This window comes from Stylophora pistillata, chromosome 13 (genome assembly GCF_964205215.1).
Source record: "Stylophora pistillata chromosome 13, jaStyPist1.2, whole genome shotgun sequence".
NCBI classification, from domain to species: domain Eukaryota; kingdom Metazoa; phylum Cnidaria; class Anthozoa; order Scleractinia; family Pocilloporidae; genus Stylophora; species Stylophora pistillata.
Window position 1 is genome coordinate 20636800 of NC_142531.1, and position 27246 is coordinate 20664045.

Genomic DNA, 27246 nt, shown 5'->3' on the forward strand with positions numbered 1-27246 from the left:
ATATATTTTATTGGTCTCGTTATATGCAATATGTGATCTCTTCTACTTGTGGTTGTAAAATTGAAAAAAAAGAATGTATCTCTGACGTGAAGATCGCGTGATCTTATTACGTATGAATTTCCGTCGGAAAAGGAGTATGAGTTGTTGTATGTTTCATACAACTGATCACTTAAAACGTCTCCTTGAGTTTTATTGGCTGATGGCTGAAAGTGCTTATTTTGATTGGCTACTTAACTGTCCAATTTGGCCTGTCCGATAAGAAGAGTTTGTTCCAGGGAAAAAAAATATGTATAATACGCCGCGCGGATAAGGGACATTATTCTCAGAGCTCCGCACGGCACGTTGAAATCCAAAACATTTTTTTGACTGATTCATTTTGCTTCGCGCGACGAATTTCGTTATAAGGAGAGACGATCGTACGTGGTCTATCTACAAACGGACGGTGAATCCTAGATATTGAGAATCAATATCAACAACCAGTGAGTGACAACTTTACCGAAACTACAGATGATGACAAGCACGCCTATAGAGCCGTCTTCAAAAACTTCAGTTTTCCTGACGTAGGTTTTTATCACCAGTTTTTAATCCATCATTATGGAATAGGCATGTTCACACAAATGACCTGAATTTGCCTTTTTGTCCAACAGGCTCTTTCCTCCAGCCCACCTTCCCAATCTGTAACGAACGGTATGGTAAACGGGCCACATTATAACAAATAAAAACCATTGACAACTTTAATGCAATAATCAGTCAACCTTTATACACACGGTCATAATTATTCTAGCACAGAAGTGTGACCTACCACTAATAGTCAAAGTCTAATGATGGTATTCGATACTATGCACGAGCATTCGTTGCAGTTTCCCCTCCTAGGGTTCTGTAGTATTTTCTGATCTCCTTTATGGGCAGTCAATTTTCTATAGTCCCCTCCCCTCCCCCTTTAAACTCTCTTAGCGACGACTGATCCCTCCTAATAATGACTTGTCTCTTGTGTGAAGGTCCGAGAAATAGACTTCCTAAAGGCCTAAAGCAAAAAAAATTGCGGAAATTGCGTATCTAATTCAATATCCTGCAAGTTTTGCCTAAAATGTTGAACGTCGTCTGTAAGCGGCATTACCCGATTACTTTCGCGCTATCATCCAGCCCTCGGCTGCTGGCTGCGATTTTAGACGACTGGGTACAAGCTAGCTCTACGAATGTTTCGCATTAACAATTAGAAACACGCACCCAACACATTACTTAGTTAAATTTAATTAACGAGCCTTTGTGACGTCTTCAACCAACTGAAATCAGTACTCGATCAGCTATATGCCACGATGATTGTCACTACGTGGCAACTATTTTTGCATGGGTTGGAAATTATGAATCGTTTAAGTTCAAAAGATGACTTAGAAAAATGCACGGTACGGTATCTTTAGTTAAAGTCGTTATGCTTGTTGAACAAGACCAGAGCAACATTTCAACATGTCAACGTGTCAACATGTCTTGCGTGCGCTAGAAATCAACAATGAGTCAGACTCCCGTCGGGCCACTGTTTGTTTGTCAGCATTAATGATCTTTATGATACTTTTACACATAACAATCTGAACATAATGCGAGATTAGTCTGAAGGAATACTTTGAGAATTCAGATGAATGCAATAACTCTGTGGAAGAGGCTCTCAGAGCCCCGACCAATGATGATAAAAAAATAATATTCATTTTTGTATATCAGACCAAACATTTTGAGGAACATGACATTTTCTGCTTTCCTTGTTGCTTTATTTAATACACAGAGTCCTGAACAGGAGAATCCACAAGTTGAAACCGTTTCTATACATGAAGGGGATGCTACTGTTCTGGCCGATACACAGAGTCCCAATACAGAGGATGCCCAAGTTAACATCGATTCTATACCTAAGGGGGACGCTACTGTTCTGGCCGATACACAGAGTCCAAATGAAGACGATGCCCAAGTTAAAATCGATTCTATACCTGAGGGGGACGCTACTGTTCTGGCCGATACACAGAGTCCCAATAGAGAGGATGCCCAAGTTAACATCGATTCTATACCTAAGGGGGATGCTACTGTTCTGGCCGATACACAGAGTCCCAATAGAGAGGATGCCCAAGTTAACATAGATTCTATACCTGAAAGGGATGCTACTGTTCTGGCCGATACAAAGACTCCCAATAGAGAGGATGCCCAAGTTAACATAGATTCTATACCTGAGGGGGACGCTACTGTTCTGGCCGATACACAGAGTCCCAATAGAGAGGATGCCCAAGTTAATATCGATTCTATACCTGAGGGGGTTGCTACTGTTCTGGCCGATACAAAGAGTCCCAATAGAGAGGATGCCCAAGTTAACATAGATTCTATACCTGAGGGGGACGCTACTGTTCTGGCCGATACACAGAGTCCCCATAGAGAGGATGCCCAAGTTAACATAGATTCTATACCTAAGGGGGATGCTACTGTTCTGGCCGATACAAAGACTCCCAACAGAGAGGATGCCCAAGTTAACATAGATTCTATACCTGAGGGGGACGCTACTGTTCTGGCCGATACACAGAGTCCCCATAGAGAGGATGCCCAAGTTAACATAGATTCTATACCTGAGGGGGACGCTACTGTTCTGGCCGATACAAAGACTCCCAATAGAGAGGATGCCCAAGTTAACATCGATTCGATACCTAAGGGGGATGCTACTGTTCTGGCCGATACAAAGACTCCCAACAGAGAGGATGCCCAAGTTAACATCGATTCTATACCTAAGGGGGATGCTACTGTTCTGGCCGATACAAAGACTCCCAATAGAGAGGATGCCCAAGTTAACATCGATTCTATACCTAAGGGGGATGCTACTGTTCTGGCCGATACAAAGACTCCCAATAGAGAGGATGCCCAAGTTAACATCGATTCTATACCTGAGGGGGACGCTACTGTTCTGGCCGATACAAAGACTCCCAATAGAGAGGATGCCCAAGTTAACATAGATTCTATACCTGAGAGGGATGCTACTGTTCTGGCCGATACAAAGACTCCCAATAGAGAGGATGCCCAAGTTAACATAGATTCTATACCTGAGGGGGATGCTACTGTTCTGGCCGATACAAAGACTCCCAATAGAGAGGATGCCCAAGTTAACATAGATTCTATACCTGAGGGGGACGCTACTGTTCTGGCCGATACAAAGACTCCCAATAGAGAGGATGCCCAAGATAACATCGATTCGATACCTGAGGGGGATGCTACTGTTCTGGCCGATACACAGAGTCCCAATAGAGAGGATGCCCAAGTTAACATCGATTCTATACCTAAGGGGGATGCTACTGTTCTGGCAAAGACTCCCAATAGAGAGGATGCCCAAGTTAATATCGATTCTATACCTGAGGGGGACGCTACTGTTCTGGCCGATACAAAGACTCCCAACAGAGAGGATGCCCAAGTTAAAATCGATTCTATACCTAAGGGGGATGCTACTGTTCTGGCCGATACAAAGACTCCCAATAGAGAGGATGCCCAAGTTAGCATCGATTCTATACCTGAGGGGGACGCTACTGTTCTGGTCGATACAAAGACTCCCAACAGAGAGGATGCCCAAGTTAACATCGATTCTATACCTCAGGGGGACGCCACTGTTCTGGCCGATACACAGAGTCCCAATGAAGAGGATGCCCAAGTTAACATAGATTCTATACCTGAGGGGGACGCTACTGTTCTGGCCGATACAAAGACTCAAAACAGAGAGGATGCCCAAGTTAACATCGATTCTATACCTGAGGGGGACGCTACTGTTCTGGCCGATACAAAGACTCCCAATAGAGAGGATGCCCAAGTTAACATCGATTCTATACCTGAGGGGGACGCTACTGTTCTGGCCGATACAAAGACTCCCAACAGAGAGGATGCCCAAGTTAACATCGATTCTATACCTCAGGGGGACGCCACTGCTCTGGCCGATACAAAGAGTCCTAATACAGAGGATGCCCAAGTTAACATTGATTCTATACCTAAGGGGGACGCTACTGTTCTGGCCGATACACAGAGTCCCAATGAAGAGGATGCCCAAGTTAACATCGATTCTATACCTAAGGGGGACCCTACTGTTCTGGCCGATACACAGAGTCCCAATGAAGAGGATGCCCAAGTTAACATCGATTCTATACCTGAGGGGGACGCTACTGTTCTGGCCGATACACAGAGTCCCAATAGAGAGGATGCCCAAGTTAACATCGATTCTATACCTAAGGGGAACGCCACTGTTCTGGCCGATACACAGAGTCCCAATGAAGAGGCTGCCCAAGTTAACATCGATTCTATACCTGAGGGGGACGCTACTGTTCTGGCGGATACGCAGAATTGTGAAAAAGAAGATACCCAAGTTGACATCGATTCTAAATATGAGAGGGGTGCTACCGTTCTTCTTGAACAGCATATAGAAACTCCATCTCCGGAGCAGGAAAGGTAATTCAAATAAATAGGACTTGAGACGGACTTTTGATACCGATAGATAGAATATTTAGCTCTTCAAGGTGAAGACTGCGATGAGAAATTTACCCTTGTCACTGGCTGCAGAACGAAAAAGAAAGTAAAGCTTTTCTGAAAATTTGAGCTAAAGAACTGTCATCTGTCTAGAAAGTGGGGAGGGAAGAGAAAGGGGATTGTTCAAAGCACAATTTTTAATTAAATTGGACCTGTTCTTGTCCGGTTCAACACCTGCAGCAGGGGAAAGCTGATTGAATTTTAGGCTTTAGTTACTTTTATGAAGTTTAGCTTTGAAGCGTTAACTTAACTGGCGTTTGGATTAACTTCGTGTCCTTTGCTAAAAAAAAAAAAATGTTAACGCGCTTTGAAAAAAGTGACTTTCATAACTTGCTCGTGTATATATATGAAAAGGTTATGAATGCACACTATCCGGAAAAGTTTGTCTCGTTTTTGTGTGATTAAATCATAAATCGGCTGAGGCACGAGAAAATTCGAAATGGGTGATGTTGCTTTGAGTAAATTGATTGGGTACCAAGTCCGAAGGTACTGATAAAGCATTTTTACAGTTTCATTCATGAGGGGAATAGGATCCAAAAGCGTGTGAAGATTTTTATTTCTAGATGTTAAATAATGCTTTTTGTTGTTTCATGTATATGAACAGCCTTCGAAATAACACAGTCCATCAGAGCCTGACCTTTGAACTGAATCCCTCAGCCAAGGAATTTGTTCCTGCATTGCAGGTTTGGAAAATGAATCTTAATTCTCATTGTTATTGTAATCATTGTAATTATCATTCCTCCAACTACCAGTGATAAAGAACTGGCCCCCACGTACTCGTACCCTACTAATCATTGTTACCGCACTTACTTTTCGGTGACACTGTCCAAACCTTCCACTTTGGTGGATCCTGTCACAGAAGCTGCAAGTGAAGTGAACCAGTCTGTTGTGGAGACACAGGCACCTTCTTTCGCAGAATTTCTCACTTACGTTAGGAAACTCTGTACACGCTGGTTCTACAGACTTGGACTGTATACTTTCGGTTGAGTTAACTTTATTCTTCACAATCCAACGTTACACGTTCTGTTCTACGACCTATCTCAATCCTATCTTCTTAGAGTTACAAAAATGCTATGTTATAAGCTACGGATATACACACCCAGATACGCAAGTCCGGAGTGGTAAGATAATTTAAGCTAACTTGACAAAGTTCCAGTTTTGTTTTACACATTCTTCAATGATTCGTGGCCACTAACTTCCTGTTACATCGGCTTGCTCGACAATCATAGTGTTAATCTATGCATGCAGTTTTACTAGCGACTATTTGATTAAATACATCTTTGTTTTTGAAGGCTCGATTACACGACGCCGATCAATACTTCCCTTGACATTCCACAAATCAATGTTGGCGACAAGAAATAATAACTTACTTAATCAACTACTAAATATACCGAAACGGGAGAACTTTATTATGAGCACGTGCAAACTTTTCGCGATACCTTCAGAGAAGTTTACGACAGTCAAAGCAAGTATCACTGCAGTTACAGTGATGTTTACTTGGACTGTTATAATAGGCTGAAATTTCGAAAATTCAAATAACTGAAAAAATGTACGTGATTTTAATCAACTTCTAAGGCTCGCGTTCTTATCAGAATTTCAATATTTTTTTTGAGCCGGCCTTTGCTCTTGATAAAATTATTTTCATTAAACCTCTTTGTATATTCGACCAAACGCTGTGAGAAACTTAACATTTTCTGTTTCTCGTCTCGTTTGCTATGATACATAGAGTCCTGAAAAAGAGGATCCCAAGTCGACTTCTATTCTGATCATGGGGGGAGGGGGGGGATCCCCAATTTTCCGGTTTATAGTTGCAACTCTAAAACCAGAAAAATGGGATTCTCAAGTAGACAGCCCTTCTGTAGCATTGTGACTTTCACTTTTGTTTTCTTATGTCACAAAAACGTTCTCTTTAATACACAGATTGCAGAGAAAGAGGATCCCCAAGTTGACTCACAGGTTGAAACTCATTCTATCTCTAAGGAGGAAGCTACTGTTCTTCATGAACAGGATATGAAAACACTGGCTGTGGAGCAGGAAAGGTAACCCAAAATCAATGGGACTAGGGTGAAGACCTTAATGAGGAATTTAACTTTGTCACTGGCTTTAGAACAAAGAAACAAAGTTAAGCTTCGCTGAAGCAGTGAGGTTGGCTTGAAGTTAGGCGGGAAGGAGTGGGGTGGGGGAGGGAGTGGGGTGGGGGAGGGAGTGGGGTGGGGGAGGGAGCGGGGTGGGGGAGGCAGTGGGGTGGGGGAGGAAGTGGGGTGGAGGAGGGAGTGGGGTTGGTGGGTGTTCAGACTGCAATTTCTCGTAGTGCGGTCTGGTTCAACACCTGTGGGAGAGGAAAGGTATCGGGATTATATGCTTAGCTATTTACAGCAAGTTTTAACTTGGTGTCCTTTGCTAAAGATAATAATAAAAGAAAAAAAACAGTTCGTGAGGTATTATTAAAAGTATGACTTCCATAACTTTCTCGTGTATAGATGAATTTGTTACCCGGAAAAGTTTGTTTTGTTTTTGGGTGATAAAATCGTCAATCGGCTGAGGCATGGGATAAAGTGAAATGGATGATTTCGCTTTGAGTGAATTGATTGGGTACCAAATCCGACGGCACTGATGAAACTTGTTTACAGTTTCAGCCACAAGGGGTGCAGGATCCAAAAGCGTGTGGAGATTTTATTTTATTTTTGTTTCATTGACAGCCCACGAAATACCACAATCAGTCAGATCCTGAACTCGCAACTGAATCCCTTAGCCGAGGAATTTGTTCCCGTATCGCAGGTTTGGAAAGTGTATTTAAAATTTCATTGTTATTCTTATCGGTTATAGTTGTCATTACCATCATCACCATTATCATTCTTTGTTTGTAGAAGACGACTTTTGTGCAAGAGGGTGCACCAGTAAATAAGAGTGGTAGGGAACCTCGTGCTCGGGCTCGCCGACGAAGAAAGTCAAGTGGTCCTCCGCAAATGCTGGGGGTCGAGTCGCCTGATTGGCTGCCATTCGCACTTAGCCGCAAATGTCTCACTGTTCCGCCTAACTATCGTTCGGGCAGGAACTCAAGACATTCCTAAATATCACAACACATAAAAATAAAAATGAAAAAGAAAAAAAGAATAAAACGAAAAACTGAAAAAAAAAATCAGAAAAACTTACTTTTTTCGATAGTTTTTGAAGGCTGAATAACGAAAGAAAATAAATTGTAGTGATATTTGTGATATTTACGGCTGAGTCTTTGATTCCATGGAAGTTTTGGATCTTTTGCATCAGGTAACTACTGAAATTTATATAGCTGTGCGTTTGTTCAGAAATGGAGCACATATAACATCGAGGAAGTCAAAATGTGGTACGAACATAGTAGTGGCATACGAGGCGCAAGCACTTTTTGACATCATCTCTTGTAAGATAGAAAAGTGTAAAAGAGGCAACGAATACAAAAAAAAAAAAATTCGTAAATTATCCACATAAAAGATTGCAAATTACCACTTACAAAATCTTGGCCAAATTTATCGAGATGCGCTAAAATCCTGCCGTCGCAACACGTGTTGTGAAACCTTTTGATACTGGTACAAACATTTCGGGTATTTTCATTTCCTTTTATATTTCTTAAGCCTCAGAAGTTCAGCGAAGCATGAATATTAATGTTTAGCGGTGGTACTTGTGCTATTATTAATATAGGATCAATATTGCAACCATGATTCAAATTTTTGAATTTTTAATTCATCTTCTTACAGGTCGCAAGGCAGTCTGGGTGCATTCGTTGAGAAAAAAATGGCGTCCTCGAGCAATCAAGAGGAAGGTAAGGCGGCTGGATACTAAAAATTTTGCTCGGTTTTCGAAAAGGAAGGTAATTTTTTAAGCCTGAAATACCTCAATAACGGCTTTTTACCCAGTGAAAAAAAATCCAAAAGCTCTTACAACTGAAAAACCTCTGGTTTATCGTGCCCGCCAAAGTTCGCTTGATTCAGTTACAAGAAGAAACGAAGCATTTCATTTTAAACTTTTGTCCAAATCGGGTGCATACACCATTCCAGCAATTGTAAAATACTTTAAACTGATCCTTGGGATAAATGACTCCATCATCGAACCAAAAGTTGGCCTAAACTGCGTTTGTTCGAGCCCACACTTCAACCATGCGGTCGAAACGGAGTTGTTTGTCGTTTAGGGAGGGTCAGCGGGATTTTGTGGAAGATACTACGATTTCCGCTGACCTTCCATAGAAAATTCTTAGTTTTGATCGATTTCTTTGGAATTATTTTTCTCTGGTGTAGGTCAGAAAGATGTGATGCTTTCGAGCGGGCCAATTTCAAATTTGGTCCCATGGTTTCCTTCAAAGCTAATTCAAACAACAGCATATCGTTCGACGCCATATTTTACGTTTGTTTCGCTTGCTTTTAACATTCGTCCGCTATTTTTTTAGCACAAGATACCTCCGAAAAGTATCTCAAAAGATTAACGCTTCAGTTTGTGTATTTTGATGTAAATCTGTTTGTGGGTCAAAGTAAGTCTTGCTTGAAACTTTTCACGAGGGAGAACGGCAGGTTTCGCAAGAACGGCCACACACGACATCAACATGCGGTTTTAGTTTCTCCATTCGGTGTAAATTCACGGAGTGGTCTGACATTTGCGATGCCAATAATTTTCAAGCGACCAAGTGAATCGTATTTTTCGCCAAATGAAACAGGGTATGGGATATTTTTTCCCTAATATTCGAGCATTGTTGTCAAATATAAGCCTTGTTGAATTGGTCGAAAAGGACAAGAGTTCTCTGTTAAAAGTTTCTCTTCGCTTAGCAAATGAAGCAAAGGATCTTGCGCGAAGCTAGGTAGTTTGCATCAGCGTTCGGGAATTTTTCGACCGTTTGCCTTGGCATTTGAATAGTTAAATAACTGAGAAAACAAAAGAAAAGTAGAAAGTTTCCAAAATGTATAGGTTTTTCTATGATTTTCCTCACAGTGAATAATTTATTACGGAGTGAGCAATATCCTCATATTCTGAGGTCTGCAAAATGCCCATGTGTCAAAAACATTGTAATGAACGTAGTGACTCGAAATTGTGGCATTTTGATCGATAGAATTAGAAATATCTTAGTGAATTCCTAATTGTGGAATCCCTGAATGTTATACTTTACTGGCTAAAATAATCAAGACTCGCTTTACCTGCATCATATCAGAAATAATAGTAGGGTTTTTGGAAGTTCTAAAGGATTATTTTAATGATAAGGAAATGTTCAGATGAGTTTGACGTCTTCTAAGCCCAATCTTGAACTGATGCTTGCTTTAGTTGGCACAGCCCTGACTAGCAATCTTGAAAATTTTTTGGCTATCAGTTCCTAATTGTACAGCCCTGTGCTGTGTGTTTTCTCTTTTAGAAATCACCCGGGCAGTCTCTATAAAGAATACATTTTTTTTTTTAAACTAAATGCTCTTGGCTGCAAATTATCACATTATTTTATTGTCTGTTTGATATTGGCAGTATTAACAGATGGAAATGCAGTTAATAATACCCAGTCTCAAGACCAGTCTTTTCTGTCTGCTGCTAAAACTACTCCTGCCATTGATCAGCAGGAAGAACCCCAAGAACAACATGCTTCTGACACAGGTGGCTCAGTGAATGCAGGAGACCATCAGGTACGTTAAGATCTCATTAGCAATTCTCCAGTTTACTGTCTGCTATACAATTCTTATTATGAGGTTAGTTCCAAGGGAGATTTTGGTATTGGTTCAGCTTATAATGCAGTAATTGATATTTTTCTTTATTCTCATCACTTGTTTGCCTGATATAGTATTGATATTGTAAGGAGAGATTCTGTTTTGGTCATTCGTGGGAGTAAAAGAGTTAATTTCAGATAGGACTCCCTGCCAACCTCTTTCCATTTGGCGATGAAGATGACAGGAAAAACGAAAAATATCAATACAGAACAAAGGTTTCTTAATTTTTTATAGATTTTTAATTCTCCAGCCTTACATTTTCAGAAATATTTAACATACATTGCAGTTGATGTTTAGATTGGATGTGTTAAAGGGTTAAGATTTCATTACTTTTGAATTGTTGTCAGTCAGATTTGTGACAGTGGAAACAATGTTTCACAACTGCTAAATTATTTATGATTTTAACTTGATTCTAAAGTTAGTCTCATATATCTTTTGAACTCAGGGCGAAAGCCAAGTTGTTTCCAATGCAGACGTGGCTTCCCAAGAAGTTACAACATCTGCTAATGACAGTGAAACACAGCAGGCGCAAACCCTGTATGTTGCAATTCAGCCTGGAGCTAACATGGAGTCAGGGCAGGGAGACCAACCTGCTGTATACCTGGAAGTAGTTGAGGCAGGGAGTGGTACAGAAGTTACCTCCAGTGAAGGGCAGGTTAATCTAGTTCAAGAAGAGATGGTCATTGACAATGGTAATTTCAGCTTTTTTTTTAATATTAGTCAAATTTATTTTAATTTTTCCAGACTAAGTTATATATGGCATATATCGCTTGTGTTCATAGGTAAGGCAAGGGTTTCATTAACATTTTTAGCAGAAGGGTAACTGGTTTTCACTGGTGGGCAAAACTTTTTGAACTGAACTTCTTTATAAGGTAATCTTTCCTCCAGATCGTCAAACCAGGTGGGCAAAACTGTCCTCACAACTGGTGCCCGGCCTTTAATGAAACCCCTGGTAAAGAGTCTGAGAAATTTTTTCCTGAAGGTTTTTTTCTCTTTTACCTTTTAATTCTTTGTCCCTTAAGAGTGACTGGCCTCAAATTTCTACTTAACTATCACCCCTGAATCAAGAATTGAGGTCACAAGAATTATGGAAATAGCCACCAACTATAGAACCTCTTGATTGATTGTTGAATTCTCCCGGTCAGGAACTTAGAAAATGTATAGAGAACAGTATGGAGAATATGCATACTGATCTAAGGGTGTTAGGGGTTAATCCCTTTATAATCCTCTCCTTGCAATATCATTCTGGCCTCAGGGTTCAAACATTAAGGTCACAAGAATAAAACATGTGTTCACCCAGCAGACTAAAGAAGCTCTTGATTATTAAACAAATTCTCCTTGTCAGCATGTAGAAAATGTATAGAGAACAGTATGGAGAATATGCATACTGATGTTAGGGGGGCTTAAAATGCAAAGAAAGGCCTTTTCGCTTGTTGGTGTCAAAATCTGGAACGAGGTACCTGATGAATATCAAAATTTCTCAAAGAAGTTCTTTAAAAATAAACAAAAAGAGCTCTTCTCAATATTGTAGAGACTGAAGATTCCTATATGGAGTCTTATGAGATAATGCTAAAATTCAAACAGCAAAGTTGAACCAAATTGAAATCTTGGACGTTTTCTCATTTACAATGAACTTCTTTAATTTTCTCTTCTTTTTTTCCTTTGTATCTTTTTGTCTTTTCATGTTGTATTTCTTAATTTCTGTTTTATTTCTAGTGTAATTAAAAAAGTTGGTTAAGAAAAATTTTACCCCATCCCAATTTTTGAGGTAAAGGAATATCTTTACTGGGGTAAAGGAATATCTTGTAAATATGAAGTAAAAATAAAATAAAAGTGTGAGAAGTGTGAAGTTTAAGATTGAAAATGGTTTAAATTTTGAATGCAACATGATGTAACATAAAGGTGTTATGGGTTAAGTGTTATCCTTCACAGGTCCAAATATGATTTCCTTGTTTATAATTCTTGAATAAATCTTTTTCCTTACAGCATCATCCACTGAAGTTACCACAATTCCCACATCAGTCCTGTCCCAGGTGATGGACCAAGCCACATTATCCACCATGCAGGCTGAAATGATCGCAGTTCAGGTCCTTTCCCAATCAGCGACAGGCGATATCCAGTATCTGCAACATCAGTCTCCAGCACGGTTTATTCCGATTGTGACATCAACAGATACAAGTACTTTGAACTCATTACAAGCCACACTCAGTCAGATGCCACTTGCTACCTTGCAGGTAAGCACTTGGAAAAAAGTTACATTTCTGTGCTGAGACTAGAAGAATATTATTAAATTGCTTATTGATCTTTTTTGCAGTTGTTTCGGGATTCCTGTTATTTTAGACAATCTTAAGTTTACCCTTGCACTCTTGGAGTAGCTTAATCAGTTGATTCCTGTGTGGACTTTCCACATCCTTATGATCATGGACTTGTGCCAAGTGAAAACCAGACTGAGAAACAAGGACCAGCAACCTGGTGCCCAACTTTTTACAAATACACAATAGTTTTTGGGCTCTTCAGGGTCTCCCACTAACCTCATTACACTGAAGATGTGGTAAATGAAGCCCACATGTTATCTTTTCTTTTGCAAACAATTGACAGATTCCAATGGAAAGACAGCAAATTCGACTTATTTTTTTCCGAGACCCTGAATGTTTCATGACAGTCTTAAGATCAATGAGTTCTCCTGCCAGTACATCAAATTCTCTGTTAATTCTGAAAGCATAAACCATTTTTTATTTGGAGTTGGAGAATACTTTCTTGTCACCTACACCATTCTTTGTAAAAACCTTGACCCTACTAATTAAGGTTAATCTGCCATGGTCTTTCATTCACTGTTGGTTGTTTGTTTTGTCTTTCAGATAAGCCCTTCACAACCAGGAGCAACAACCCAGACAATTCAGTTACCGGGCGGCCAAACCATTCAAGTGCCCCTGAATGTTACTCAAATGTCAGCTCTGGCATCATCACAGACAGATAGCGGAGGGGTATCCACATCTGGTGGCACCCTGACCACTAGCACAGAAGCCATTATTGCAGCTGCCACAAGCGCAGAGGCAGCTGCTGCTGCTGTAGCTCAAGAGCAAGGTGCTACTCTTGTCACGGTTCATCCAGCTGTGATAGAAGCCCCTGCAGATGGCACAGAAGGTGGACATGAAGGTGAAGAACATGATGGTGATGGTGAGTGATGATCATTCCAACAAAAATGTGCATACTGAACATCATGTCCAACCAAGTTGGGATTATCCACTGTTAAAATTTTTAAACTACTCTGACTTAGACTTGTACAGCAAAGTGTGGCAAAGCATGCTTTTCTCTTTTCTATATTTTAGCAAAGTCCCTTTAAATTTCTTTACATTGGCTTTCTATACATGCAAGTAAACATATTATTTGGCTCTGACCTGTAAAAGCATACAACACGGCACATTAAAATTGAGAACTTTCTGACACATACCTGTTATTTAATCGTTAAGAAAGATACCGCAGTCTTCATATGATTTAAGACATTTTGAATCTTGCTGCAAAGCTTACAATGGCTTTGCAATAATGGAGATTTTCTTTGTCTTTTTTGAAGCTTATTGTAGGACATTGCGCTGGTTGCTTATTTTATACTTGTCTTACAAGTGACTGACATGTATTTATTGACTGTTATCGTTTTGTGGTAACAATTTTTTAGATGATGGTAAACCCAAGTACACCTGTGAAATTTGTGGAAAATCCTATATTCGCTCATGGTCATATTATGGTCATATGAGAGAACATGCATCTGGAGAGAAACAACACAAATGTGAAGTGTGTGGCAAGATCTTCAACTATGCCAGCAATCTGCGACAGCACATGCTCATTCATACAGGTACTGTACCTAATTATACACCCTGAATACACTGTATTTTGTAATGATGGATTATCATCAAGTTTATATTATAAACAGAGGTATATCTATGCATGTGTATAATATATACTTAAATGCTCATAATGGCTTGTAATTGTAAAAGCTTGGCGTGGTCTCTGAATGGTTTTCCCACTCATATACAGTACAGCTCAGGGTGGGCTTGTTCAAACCTGGGTTGAAGACAGTGTGAAATCTGATTTCAGATCTGAAAGCTTTAAAAGAAAATTCAGTATTATTCTTTTTGTCTACAATTTGATGATTGGATGATCAAAAAATAAAAAAATACGCTTTTAAACATTGGAATAAAGAAACCTGGATTAAAAATTTAACCTTGGGGTAGCACTAATTGGTCTTCAAACAAAAGATTCCAGAGGTATACAGCCCAAAATGTACACAAAAAGCCTTAAAAAAAAACATATACACAGTCAAGCAACTATTCAAAATCTGTGGAAAAGAAACTCGTCAGTATCTATGTTTGAGGCATTCTTTTGTTTTACCCTTTGTTAAACTTTGAATGGTTTTGTAAGATTTGTAATGAAGGAGGATTCCAATGTTGGTGACATTACCTTGTGAATATTTAATTTTGTTTGTGAAATTTACTGTGTATGTGTATGTTGTCCTGTTCACACAGTGTTTTCACATTCTCTTAGGTTTACATTTAAAAAACCTACACTTTCACTTTAGAACCTCATGGGCATTTGTGACTGAAGACAAACAAACTTGTCTTTTACACTCAGGCCCCCTATGGAGCACCCACCTAACTGATTTTCAGTAATTGTTATACACAGTACATTACTTATAAATGTAATTATTATATGGCTGTGTCTCACAAGGACTGGAAACTACCGAATTCACGAATTTGATTGGCTGAAATCAATATTGAAAGCGGTCTAGATTTTCCCATCTAGACCGGCATCCAGACCGGTCTAGAAAAAAAAGGTACAAAGAATATAAAAAATTGGCATATAAGACAGCCATATAATAAACATCTTATTAACTGAGCTAGGTCGGTCTGTATGGGAGAATCTTGACCTCGGTCGCTGGTACAGACCTCACTACGTTTGGTCCGTACTGGCGACCTCAGTCAAGATTCTCCCATACAGACCTCCTGCTCGGTTAATAAGAACTAAGTATTAATGATAACTCATCTGTGAATTTGTTACTGATACACAATTTAGGTGAGAAGCCCTACGAGTGCGAGTATTGTGACAAGGCATTCAACAACCCCAGCTCTCTGCGATCCCATGTTTTGTCCCATTCTGAGGACAGACCATACATTTGTGATCACGAGGGTTGTGGTAAGGCCTTCAACAACCCCGGATCGTTGAGGTTAGTTTTGTCGAATCCTTGTTAGACATTTTGGACTTACATGTTAGCTGTACGAGTGGCTAGATTGTTCTCCACTTCATTAACCTCCAAGCATGCAGTCAGGTGTCTTTAACAATTTTCTGGTACTCACGTATACCAAGAAGATGTGCTGTCCAAGTAAACTGTGTTGCCCTAGAAAACTTTAAAATGACCAAAGTTTATTGAAATCCATGTGCCATGTCTCACATTATGTGTGTGCCACACTTTTTGGAATTTCTACTACTTTCTTTTCCCCCACACCCCCTTGGTGAAAAGGAGGCTTACAACCATTGACAGTCACTTTGGTAAAAATTTATTGAAACCCAGGTGCCATCTTTCATATGATGTGTGTGCCATACTTTTTGACCCACAGGGTTCATCGTAGAGTGCATCAGGAAGAGAAGCCCCACAAATGCGATGTGGAAGGCTGTGATAAGGCTTTCAAGACACCAGCAGAGTTGTCTCGTCATGCATTCAGGCACACTGGAGAAAAGCCACACAAATGTGATCAGTGTGAAAAAGCTTTCATTCGCTATGATGATCTTAAACGGCACTACCGCATTCACACAGGTAAGAAATACCATCTCCATGTACATGTCACTTCATTTTGAGGAATGGTAATAAATTGTACAGTGGGTTACAGATCAAGCTGCCTGAAAGTCATGTTGCCCAAAATTCTGATGTGTGTCACCCAACAGTTCACGGAAGAAGCAATTGATCAACTCTTTACCGCCTAAGATCTGTTTGTTAATCTCCCCTCTAGCTACTACACATTTCCTCTTAAATCAGTTACAAGAATTTGGTATTAGATCAAGATAATGACTTCTACTTGATAAGTTTGGATATTCTCATTACCCATATGCTGGTTAATGTATGGATATTACAGAGAGAAGTTACTTGTTAATCACTTGTAGGAGTCAAAGAGTTAATAGATCGATAGAAGTACATGCATATGAGCAGTAAGATTACGAAAACTCTTGATTTGGGCGACTTGATCATAAACCGCTTATTTCACGTTAACGTCTAGGTCAGTGTTGTGGGGCTTGCCACGGGGTGTATCTTTATAACATTTGTGCTAATACTTTTTTAGGTGAAAAACCTTTCAAGTGTGATCAGTGTGATTTCGCCTGCATCCAGTCGTTTGACCTGGTGAAGCATAAGTTCACTCACAGTGGTGACAAACCGTACAAGTGTGAGGTGTGTCCAAAACAGTTCACACGCCCTGCTCGGCTGCGAGATCACATGAGGACCCACACAGGAGAGAAACCGTACATATGCGATGTGTGCGGTAAAGGCTTTGCTATTCAAACAGGCCTCAAGTCTCATCAGGTAAACAAAAGCCAATAATACTGCTATAATACTGTCAACCGTGCTAAAAGTCCAAAAAGGATGCCCAATTTACATGTCATTATTTGCATAATTGGCAAATGGCGTTGATGAATCTTAAGCCCGAAATACAGTATCGTAAACTTCCTCTGTACCTTTGAAGTTCAGCCATGTACGTGGATCGTGGCCTTGTTTCATTGCTAGCCTGTAAACGATAGGATATTCTGTCCCTGGACTGTAATTTTATCCTGGATAGCTTAACAGATGTTGCATCTCTGTAATGGTATCTCTATTGGTGATCAATTGCAGTTTGCCATGGATAAATGTATCTTGTGCTTAGGTCACTTCTTAGGGTATAACTGTTATTTTACCTTGGAAATCTCAAACTCAGGCCACGTTCTTGAGCGCAGAATCGTTTCAATGTATCACTTGATTGCTATTGTTGACTTCTAAGAGGTTTGAGATAATGTTGTTTCTCTGTATTTGCTTTTGAAGGCCGTGCACACCGGAGACAAACCGTTTAAATGCGATGAGTGCGACAAGACATTCCGCACTCAGTTGGAGCTGCAGTCTCACATGGGAAGACACACTGGGGTGAAGCCTTTCCAATGTGACATCTGCCACAAGGAGTTCATCTCTACAATCACCTTCAAGCGTCATGCCATTGTACATTCTGGTAAGATGGAACACTGAAGAGCTTTGAGGTTGTTTATTAACTATCTAAGCATAATTTCAACCGAGTTTCGTACATGTATTTTTGGATTTCTTTGGTTTTGCTTCACTAGTAGCTCTATCAGAGTTATTTTCAATCGAGGGTCGGAAAAGTAGAGCCAAAGTAATTGCAAGTACCAATCTGAACAAAGGCTAACATTATTAAACAGTGAGAGCTCAAAGGAAACCAGGTCAAGTTGGGATTGGTTATCATTTTAAATTTGATTGGTTGAGATGGAAGCGTGAGTTATCTTGACCAATTACAGAGCGTGATAAAGCAAAACCAAAACAATCCAGGGTTACCTTTGATCCTAAAACTATTTTATCATGTAATGAATTCAAAAGTTACTTTTGTTTTCCCAAATATTTTCCTTCGCTTTAATAAGTCGTTGTGACGGCCATGGTTTTAATTGACGAAAGTCAGTGAAAACGCGTACTAACTTTTCCTGCTTGTTTTTCTCAGGGGAGAAGCCGTTTGAATGCACGGAGTGCGGCAGGCGTTTTGCGCGCTCTACGGACCTCAAGGTGCACATGCCCGTGCACAGCGAGGACAAACCCTACAAGTGCGGCGAATGTGAAAAGATGTTCACACGATTTAGCACGTTAAAGGAGCACATTCGAACTCACACAGGTACTTGAAATATATATATATTTTTTTAATTTTCGATGATCCAAAACAACAGTCGTTGTTCATGTTATTCGGTCGAATTCGGTGACCAAACCTGGATGGCCAGGAAAAACACCACACCTGTTAGGAAAACGTGGCTGCTATGTTAGATCAGAAATGTGGGATCTTCATGGCTTAATAAAAGCTTAGTTTTGTCGAAAGTTTTCTTAATTTTTGTTCTGTTTGTCTTTTTGAACAGTGTTTTGCCTGTGTTCAATCCTTTAAAATTGGCGGAACCGGCAGGGGGGTACCAAGGGTTCGGGGGTTTTGGGGGAAGGGGTCCCTCTCATCAGACACTAATTTTTACTACTTGACACCAAAATTCAAGAAATGACTGGACCGCAAGTAACTACTGAATATAGTCTTTAAAATTTACTTGTAGTGAACTATAATTATATTTTTTTCTTTTTAAGGCTCTAGTTTAACAAATTTCTCTGTCTGTCTGTCTAACTACTTTGATTTATTTTCTTTTAAGGTGAACGGCCTTTTAAATGCGACGAATGTGGTCGAGAGTTCAACCACAGGAGCCATTTTAACAACCATCTCCGGATCCACACGGGCGAGAAGCCTTTCAAGTGTGAAGTTTGCGGAAAGGACTTCTCCCGTAAGGCCTCTCTCCGCTATCACATGAAGGTGCACAACAAGGGCGATGGACGAGTCAGACTGCGTGGGAAAAAGGACGAACAGTCTGACACAGAGGTCATCCATGAACAGTCACAGGGAACCAGAACCGTGGAACAGGTAAATTGAGATCATTTAAGCAAAGCAATGCTCTATATTGCACTGGTGAAACTGAAATGCTTAGCAGTATTTTCAGAAAAGCTTTAGACCGCATTTTTCTAGTGGTTAATCGGTACAATAGTCCTGCTGGGTTGCTGGAAGAACATTCGAAAAAGCTTGTTATCACTTGCTGTCGGCTCCTGTTCTTCCAGCCTTTCGCCTGGGTCAGTATACTGGTGAGGTAGTAGAGTTCGTAGGTGCGGCCTGTTGTTAGTGTTATTTTCAAGATCAATGTTAGTGCAGGAGCGCTGGTGGTCAGATAATGATATTCTCATATCGTCTTATGAGTAACTTCCTCCAGTTTGATCTGTTGCCGGGCAACAGAAAACAAACAGACAAACAACAATTGATGTGTTAAGTGAGTCAACAAAATAAAATACGAAACAGTTCTTTTTGTATATCTGACTGGAATCATTAAAGAATAATTTCTAAATTGGTCATGTGGACATACACACTGTATCTTTGAGTTCTCATTGGCTCTTCGAAGTTTTAATGTCTGGCTTATGTAACAACGCTTGTCTCGTTTTCCATCGCAACAGACCATGTCTACCGTAAACATCAGTCATCTGGGTACTGATGCTGACGTTCAGTTGGCCGAGGCTTTGGTTGCCGTCAGTGAAGCAGTAGTAGCGGCGGCGGCTGAAGGAGATGACACTCCTCGGGTTATAGCTGTTGAGGAAACGACACACAGCGAAGAGGATGCTGTTATGCAGCAGGTTTGTTGTTATGGAAACAGAATCATCTTTTTTAAACTCTGCTGCCATATGATCAATTCATTTCACGTCAAAAATCATTCACGGCTGATACCTTAGTATTGTGGGGAATTAGTGAGGAGCCCACACTGTCACTGTTCTCTTCCAGAATTTATTTCTCAAAAAAGCAGGCAGAAAAACGTTACGCGAAGTCTCTGGCCGACTAAAAACTACTCACAATGATTTTCTTATCTCATGAGCACACCTTGATCAAAACGTAAGTTGATTGGCTATAAAGTTCTTCCCAACAAAGATAAACAAACTGATTTATCAGAGCGGACAGATCGTGACACTCGATTTCCGGCAGATAATTTTGAATAGTTACAATACTAAATAGGGACCTTGAGAAACCACGACGGCGACGCCAAGGAAGACTTCGATTAAAAAATTAATTTCTACTCTTAGTTAGAATTTCAAAAATTGTTGCAGGAGCTTACTGTCTCATACAACGCCACAGCTGAACTTCAGCACGACTTATAAAGTAGCCGTTGAGTTCCAAATGGAAATTAAAATAATTTGCCGTCGCGGTTTCGGTTCGCAGACGACGCAAATTTGGCGATTTCACGTTGTTGTTTTGCATAGGACGGCTAAGAAATGTACAAAGTTTCAAAACGCACGTGCTGAGCTATTGTTCTGCCAATTAGATCTCTTGTTTTTGAACGTCCTCGTTGCTGTCGCCGTCGTGGTTTCTTGAGGTCCTATTCTGTTTCCGACGGTATTTCAAGAACAAAACAAAAATGAAATTTTTGCTGGCTGTTCAAGGTTTCATACTAACAGGAATGCGATTCTTCAGTTCAGCAGAAAATATTTAACTTTAGATCCTGCCGGTATTTGAGAAAGTGGTACCTACCTCTCCCCCCCAACCCAGAAATGGTCAACTGGTAACGAGATTGAGATAATTTTGGTTCAGGGGAGGGGTAGGTGCACAGTTTATCGATACTGACATTGGTGAACATCGTCTGCGTTTAAGATGGGATAGAACATGGAATAATAAAGTCGTTCCTTCTTTGCAGCACTTGCAAGACGGTCACTCTGTCCAAGCTGCTATGTTGGTGGATCCCGTCACACAAGCGGCCGTCAGCGCCGGCATCTCAGCCAGTGATGTGGGCCAATCCGTCGTCGAGACTGTAGTAACCACTATGCCTCAGGTGGTGGACATACCAACTGCTGGGTCGGAGGTGTCGGTTGGCGAAGCTGTCGGCATTCCTACTGGACAAGTGCACATTATGGAAGTGGCCGACGGCACAGCAGTCACTACTGCTGACGTTCAAGCAGCCATAGGTGAAGCCATGCAGACAGCACATGTAACCGTAGAGGGATCCGATACTGTGGGTATCACCGTACCAGCAGAGATCCTAGCTGCCATGGCGGCTGCGCAGTCGCATCCTCATCTGTTGATAGCTACCGCTGATCAGCAGTTAATGCAGGCCCAAGTCACTGATGCAGCTGCTGACCAGCAAACATTGGAAACGCAAGGCGGAGACGTGGTGGGCCAAGCCTCTGGAAGTTCTGCACAGTTGGGAGGCGACCTGCAGGCCAGTGGCCACGGTGTGCAGCAGCAGCAGCAGCAACTGGAAGAACCTATGCAAACAGAGTAGTTAAGATTGCGTGAAAATGCAAGTGGTGTACTTGTGTTGTAAGATGAAACTTCAGTTTTGACGTTTTTATTACTTTAGTCTTCTTTTTGTTATGCCGGGGCTGGCTTGTTTTTCTGTATTATTGATTTTGTACAAACATTACAGAACTTTGAAATATTCGTGTGACATGAAGTAGTTTGGATCGTTTCGTAAATATTGTAATCAATACTACGTTTTACGCTTCTTGCATTGAAAAGACGAGTAAATACATGAAGTGTTACAATTTGACACATTAAGATCAATTAATGTATTTGATTTCTTAATTGCGATCTTTATATCTGCGTGTAAATGACGTAGCTTTTGTCGTCAGTGTTAAATTTTAGTTGTGGGGATCTTTGAGTTGTAAAATCTGTTTGGATGGTAAAATCATTGCTCAATGTGATTAAAAAGTTAGAGTTTGATTTGTTTTGCCACTGCTTATGTCACCGAGCTAAATAAAATAACTCTATGACGACAGTCTAGTCTCTGACATTACTGTTTTTTTTTTTTTAATAAGTTCATCATTAAACGATTAATTTCTTTTCCTCCCGGTGAATAATTTTTTTTTAAGCTTTTGAAGAATAGAGACCTCTGTTACCGGTCATTCAGGCCAAGAGCGAAATCTCCTCTTTCAGCGACGATTCAATTAAACCCGAAAATACCATAGCGCGCATGCGCACAGAATATCAGTTACTTGACCGAGACAAATTTTCCCTAACAACATTAAGAACTGTATGGCAGCATAGTTCGTAGAGGGGACTGGTTAGGAAACGCGGCAAACTTCAAAGGACCGGCCTATTGTCTGTCCTCTGAGCTTCGCTTGAACGTCACGTGACCAATGACCCTGCTCAGAACCAAAACAACATGGAGGACATGAACGACTTATTTTTCTTCGGCGACGATTTTGATGCCATATTGGAAACTTTGGAAAACGAGGAAGAATTACAAGAGCACTTTGTCGAAGCAGCTGACTCTGTACGTCTTTCAGAAGCCTTTAAAACGTTATTTTCGCCCAAAAACTTTGTAGTTATTGATGCCCTTAGCAATGGCATCGGTCGTAGTACAACAACATATTTTTTTTTACTGAAAGTCTTCGATTTTTCGGTTCAATATGAAGAGGGAATTGTTTGCGAGTTGTGCCAAAAGAAATGTAAGACTAAGGCTGGATTAAAAAGACAAGACAATAAAGCATAAGGAGGAACAAGCGCGGTGAAATCAACCGACTCAAGAAGCCAGATTCACCGCTGAAGACTTCGAAGCGTTATCAATGAAAGCACGAGATAAAAAAATTGAAAGAAAATCTACCCTCAAAGCGTAAAAGAAGAGCTACGAAGACATACGATTGCCTGGGATGAAGAAAATATGAACTTCTCAGAAGAAGAATCCATGTATATGCGTTTGGTTAAAACTGAAAATGCAGAACAATTCTACTCGAAGTACTATTCAAGAATAGGCCTCAATTCAACAAAGATTTTTGTGGGGTTGTCAAGTAATGCGGCAACATTGCTTAGTACCAAAGTGGCTGATTGTTTGATAGCTCACAGCAAACAGAAAGATGAATCACCAAATCCCAATATCCCTACTAAACTGTGTAATAGAGAAATGGCAGGGCTACAATATATTGGAGGATATGTACTGCACAAGCTTTGTAGCAAGGTGAACAATGTATATAATCCCACAGCACATACTGAACAAACAGCTTCAATACTGAAAGCTGGCAAAGCAGAAGATTTGCATGTTGCAGGGAGTCAAAAACTAATTTCATCTTTAAACCGAGGTGGACTTTGGGTTATTTCTAAACAAGCTCAAACAATTTTTAAGAGAATAGAACATAATTTTAGGATTCTGACCTCAGGAAGTCTCCAGCTGAAGATTGACAATGTTAAGATAGAATCCAAATCAGCTTGTGATGTTCAATTGGTCTAAGCATATAACACCATGTTGTTGGACTCAGACACAGTGGTAGATAACAGCATTGCAAAAGATGTTTTGGACAGCATTATTCATTTATATGTTACTGTACAGTGTTTTTTACTGGCCAAAGATGTTATACAGAAACACAAAATTCAATGTAAACAAATGAAGACAGAAACACTACGAAAGGAAATTTGTAGAGCCAGCAAAGAACAAGAAAGGCAGATATAGTTAGAATTAAGAGCCTGCCACAATTTGTCAATAAGTAATTTATTACAAAAGATTAATTTGGTAGCTACAACCTGCAACATATTAAATATTACTCATTAATGATTATTTTATAGACAAAAATGAGTATAAAGGCTATATGGTTAAAGTATCTAACATAGAGTAACTTATTTATTTTCAGCCAGTCTTCTCGCCAATTCTTGTATTACAAAAGATTAATTCGGTAGCTACAACCTGCAACATATTAAATATTGCTGATTAATGATTATTTTATAGACAAAAATGAGTATAAAGGCTATATGGTTAAAGTATCTAACATAGAGTAACTTATTTATTTTCAGCCAGTCTTCTCGCCACTTCTTGTATTCTGCGTTTCGCGGCGCCGGTAGCTTCCAGATTCCAATTCCTTTACTTCTCCTACACGTTCCACAGCCAAATACTGAAAAATTTTCACCTGGCATTATGTCCACTGACTTGATTAATGCTTTTAGCTATACTTTGAAGGTAAGATGTCTCTCGATCACGGAGAAAATCCAAAAACTTAAACGCTACGTGACTGTCGAAACAAGTCCGCGGCGCCATTTTGGATTTATGTGTGCAGGGTCATTGTCACGTGACCTCGATAAAATCGAACAATAACCTATCCGACTGAAGTTTGCCGCGTTTCCTAACCAGTCTCCTCTACTAACTATGCATAGGATAATAAGTTTTCATTAATATTCGCATGCAAATTAAACTCATTTTCACAAGAATGGTTGAGCACCAGGCCTCGTTTTGAAAAAGAGGCCAAGGGTAATTCGGAAATGGGCTGTTGTTTTCACCTCTTAGATAGTCAGGTAACTGTCATGGACGGAGGAGACAATAGCTGGCTCCAAGTTGATTAAACGTGCACACGCACACCGACACACACACACACACACACACACACACACACACACACACACACACACACTTCATTTCAGTTTTTGTCCGCAGCTACTTGCCCGATTAAGCTGGTAAGAAAGAGCAAGTCGTGGAATATGTTTTGAGAAATAACTAAGACAGTGTAGACATAAGTAATGATGATTTTACCCCGATTTATGCAACATGTTCAGTAATTTCCTTGTATAACATTTTTTATAGGCGAAACGTTGCACTGCCAAACAATTTACGATGCATATTGTTCCGGTGTAAATATTTAACAATTTTTTCGGGCTCATGTTTGAAAAAGGTGTGACGATTGATAACAATAGTTTGTGACTAATTATTGAAATGTCTTGTGTCTTTTTCAAAAATCAACACTTCAGTTTGCGCTGAAAATATTCGATACACAGAGAAGCCATTTTCTGGCTAGAATCGACTCGTCTAAAGACCAGTTTCTTACGCACACCGTTACATTTTCTGCATTGACTTATTTATCTTTGCTCATATATTGGATACATGCGTGCAGAATGTCTGGTTTCGAAAAGCATTACTAAGGGATTGGGCTGAGAACATTCAACTCAAAGAGAAGCCATTTTCTGGTGAGGATCGACTTATCTAAAGACCAGTTTCTTACGCACACCGTTGAATTGTCTGCGTTTACTATTGCTCATATATTAGATACATGTGTGCAGAATGTCTGGCTTCGAAAACATTGCTACGAGATTGATTCAAACTTGGTAAACATCTCTTGAATATTTAATGACTCTACACAAAAAATATGAGAATTCAGAACTAAGGAAAGAGAGTAAAATAAAGATCAACAGGCATCTTAATTTTCTTTTTTTTTTTTTTTGATGCAGCAATGAAATGAATAGCAGTGACTGAATGAAAGCTCTCCCGTGAACCAATTTTTACGGACTTTGACACTTGAATTTGTGCCGGTTCCTACGGCATTTGAATGTGAGAGCTCTTTCTGAGCAGGTGGATTATAAAGTAAACCTAATTGATTTGCAAATTGCTGCGGGCTGAATATTGTCAACATTACACAAAGCAACATCTTTGAAAGCAGGCGCGAAATGCAATTGAAAAATGAATTGAATAACAGGTAACAATTTCTCAAATATTTACCGCATTGTTTCTTTTCAGGCTTGGAGGCAGTTATTTTCCTTGAAGTATTTGTGTACAAGATGATCATGGCATCACCGTTTTCAAAAGTTGACAAGTTGCTAAGTGGCACCTCAAAGCATTGCGTGTGTCCAGTACCTTAAATAAGTGAAGCCTTCTGCTAATATTACAAAGAGGGTTTTTCGGTACAAGGTAAGTTCACTGATCTAGCGAGAGTAATAAGATTTTAAAATCGAATGGTGTCACAGTCTAGAATGATGTGTACCTTGTGATTGAAATTTTTTTCTAAGGTGATAAAAAAAAAAAGGGATTTACAGTTGCTCAAACATTTATCACTTTGAACTTTCAACTTGCATGAGATTCTAAGAGCATTTCGTTTGGCGATGCGACGTAATGATAGAGAGCCGAGCCTTAAGGGCCAAATTGTTATATTAGCCATTTAGTCTCCTAAAAACATACGATTTTCTGCGTTGGCAATTCAGAGTGATATGAGGTAAGGAAATCAGCTTGTACATGTTTTGGTTAGCAAAATCTAAATGAAGGCAAACAGACCTTCTTGCCTGGTAGTTACGATTATCAGACGGCTCAGGATTTTGACATGTTTATCTGAATAATCTTCCATGATTAGGGGAAACAATAATTCAGTAAAACATGTCACCTGACTTGGTAATTGCCGCAGATTTGAGTCTTCACATACAGGAGGAAGTGTTCGACTTGACTTTTCCTTTATACATCCGACGCCATTAACAAAATATGACATAACGAATTTCTCACATTTCAAGTTAACAGAGATATTTTAACGGGGTTAAAATTTTGTACGACCAGCAGTTAAGATTTGTCGATTTTTGTAGGTAATGACTATTTTCATTTTAAAATTATTATTATCATTATTTTTATTATTAGTACTGAATTTAACTCACCCTGAAGTTTAGAAAAATGACGGAAGTACAAAAATCATTAAAGGCGAAAGGATAGATGTAAATTTGACGATTATCGTGCCTTAAGGGCCACTCTATAGCCTAGTTACCAAAATTCAGCAAAAATAGAGCTGCGTCTGGGAACAAAATTAAAGAGAAAAAGGTTTCTAACCTGGAACCTGGATGTGGAACGAAATCCTTATTCTCTGAATATTTTGATCAATAAGATAACCCGTAGTTTGATATCACGTAATTTTGCTTGAAACCTGTTCACCGCGAATAAACCACCTTACATGAATTGCTGGCTCGCAGCCTGACAGTGTTGAGTTAAGGATTTCACCGGGTGTAGTTCAACTGTGACCTCTAATGAATGAGAACAAAAGACTTCCTCGACAACGAAAAAGTATATTTACTCAGAAAAGTAACCGTCAAAATGTACAATTTGTCATCATTGACAGGTAGCTTAAAAGAAATATGCTTCCTCCTGCAGAAAATTGTACCAAAATAGACTGCCTAATACCTTTAAAAGTTCCACTTGCTAATTTGGTTTCACCTTTGCCTTGACGAAGTGTTTCTTTGATATCAAAACTACTCAAGAACAAAACAAAACGCTGTAATTCGTGGTCGTTATTGTAGCAAGTAACTGGATAGTAAGCATTGCCAAAAATTGGCAATGCTTACTATCCAGTTACTTGTCGAAAACCGATGCACGAAAAACTGTCATGGCTTAAAGAAGGGGAAAGATGTTTTTCGGTATTGTCACGAAGTTGGGATTAAAAAAGATTCTGAATTCCACTCTGATGATTTAAAAGTAGTTTGTAATTCTTTTTAACTGG

General features: G+C 39.8%; 2 protein-coding genes and 1 pseudogene across 3 annotated transcripts; all 3 read left to right on the forward strand.

Moving 5' to 3' along the window:
* The first annotated feature begins 1294 nt into the window (after positions 1-1294).
* On the forward strand, positions 1295-8288 carry LOC111336323 (uncharacterized). Its single transcript, XM_088742449.1, has 6 exons — positions 1295-1403; positions 1775-4449; positions 5132-5210; positions 6448-6566; positions 7227-7305; positions 8259-8288. Exons 1-6 carry the CDS (start codon positions 1317-1319, stop codon positions 8286-8288), a joined length of 3069 nt encoding a protein of 1022 aa, XP_088598575.1. The 5' UTR covers positions 1295-1316.
* LOC111336299 (uncharacterized) lies at positions 8259-21800 on the forward strand. 2 transcript variants are annotated; one of them, XM_022942367.2, is made up of 14 exons: positions 8259-8323; positions 10000-10154; positions 10681-10927; positions 12222-12469; positions 13094-13412; positions 13909-14085; positions 15303-15453; positions 15845-16041; positions 16562-16800; positions 17293-17473; positions 17972-18139; positions 18651-18916; positions 19495-19671; positions 20721-21800. In XM_022942367.2, the coding sequence occupies exons 1-14, from the start codon at positions 8296-8298 to the stop codon at positions 21303-21305; spliced, it is 3138 nt and encodes a 1045-aa protein (XP_022798102.2). In that variant the 5' UTR covers positions 8259-8295; the 3' UTR covers positions 21306-21800. The 2 variants fall into 2 exon arrangements, with proteins under 2 accessions (XP_022798102.2, XP_022798103.2); XM_022942368.2 differs by lacking the exon at positions 8259-8323 and adding an exon at positions 8756-9209.
* Positions 21801-22661: 861 nt separating this feature from the next.
* Positions 22662-23573, forward strand: LOC148718108 (uncharacterized; annotated as a pseudogene).
* Positions 23574-27246: the final 3673 nt, after the last annotated feature.

Coding starts and splice junctions, on each gene's coding strand:
- LOC111336323 (XM_088742449.1), top strand. CDS start 1,317: ATGATTGTCACTACGTGGCAACTATTTTTGCATGGGTTGGAAATTATG. Junction 1,404..1,774: donor ATGACTTAGAAAAATGCACG/GTACGGTATCTT, acceptor TTTAATACACAG/AGTCCTGAACAGGAGAATCC. Junction 4,450..5,131: donor CCATCTCCGGAGCAGGAAAG/GTAATTCAAATA, acceptor GTATATGAACAG/CCTTCGAAATAACACAGTCC.
- LOC111336299 (XM_022942367.2), top strand. CDS start 8,296: ATGGCGTCCTCGAGCAATCAAGAGGAAG. Junction 8,324..9,999: donor CTCGAGCAATCAAGAGGAAG/GTAAGGCGGCTG, acceptor TGATATTGGCAG/TATTAACAGATGGAAATGCA. Junction 17,474..17,971: donor TCATGCCATTGTACATTCTG/GTAAGATGGAAC, acceptor TGTTTTTCTCAG/GGGAGAAGCCGTTTGAATGC.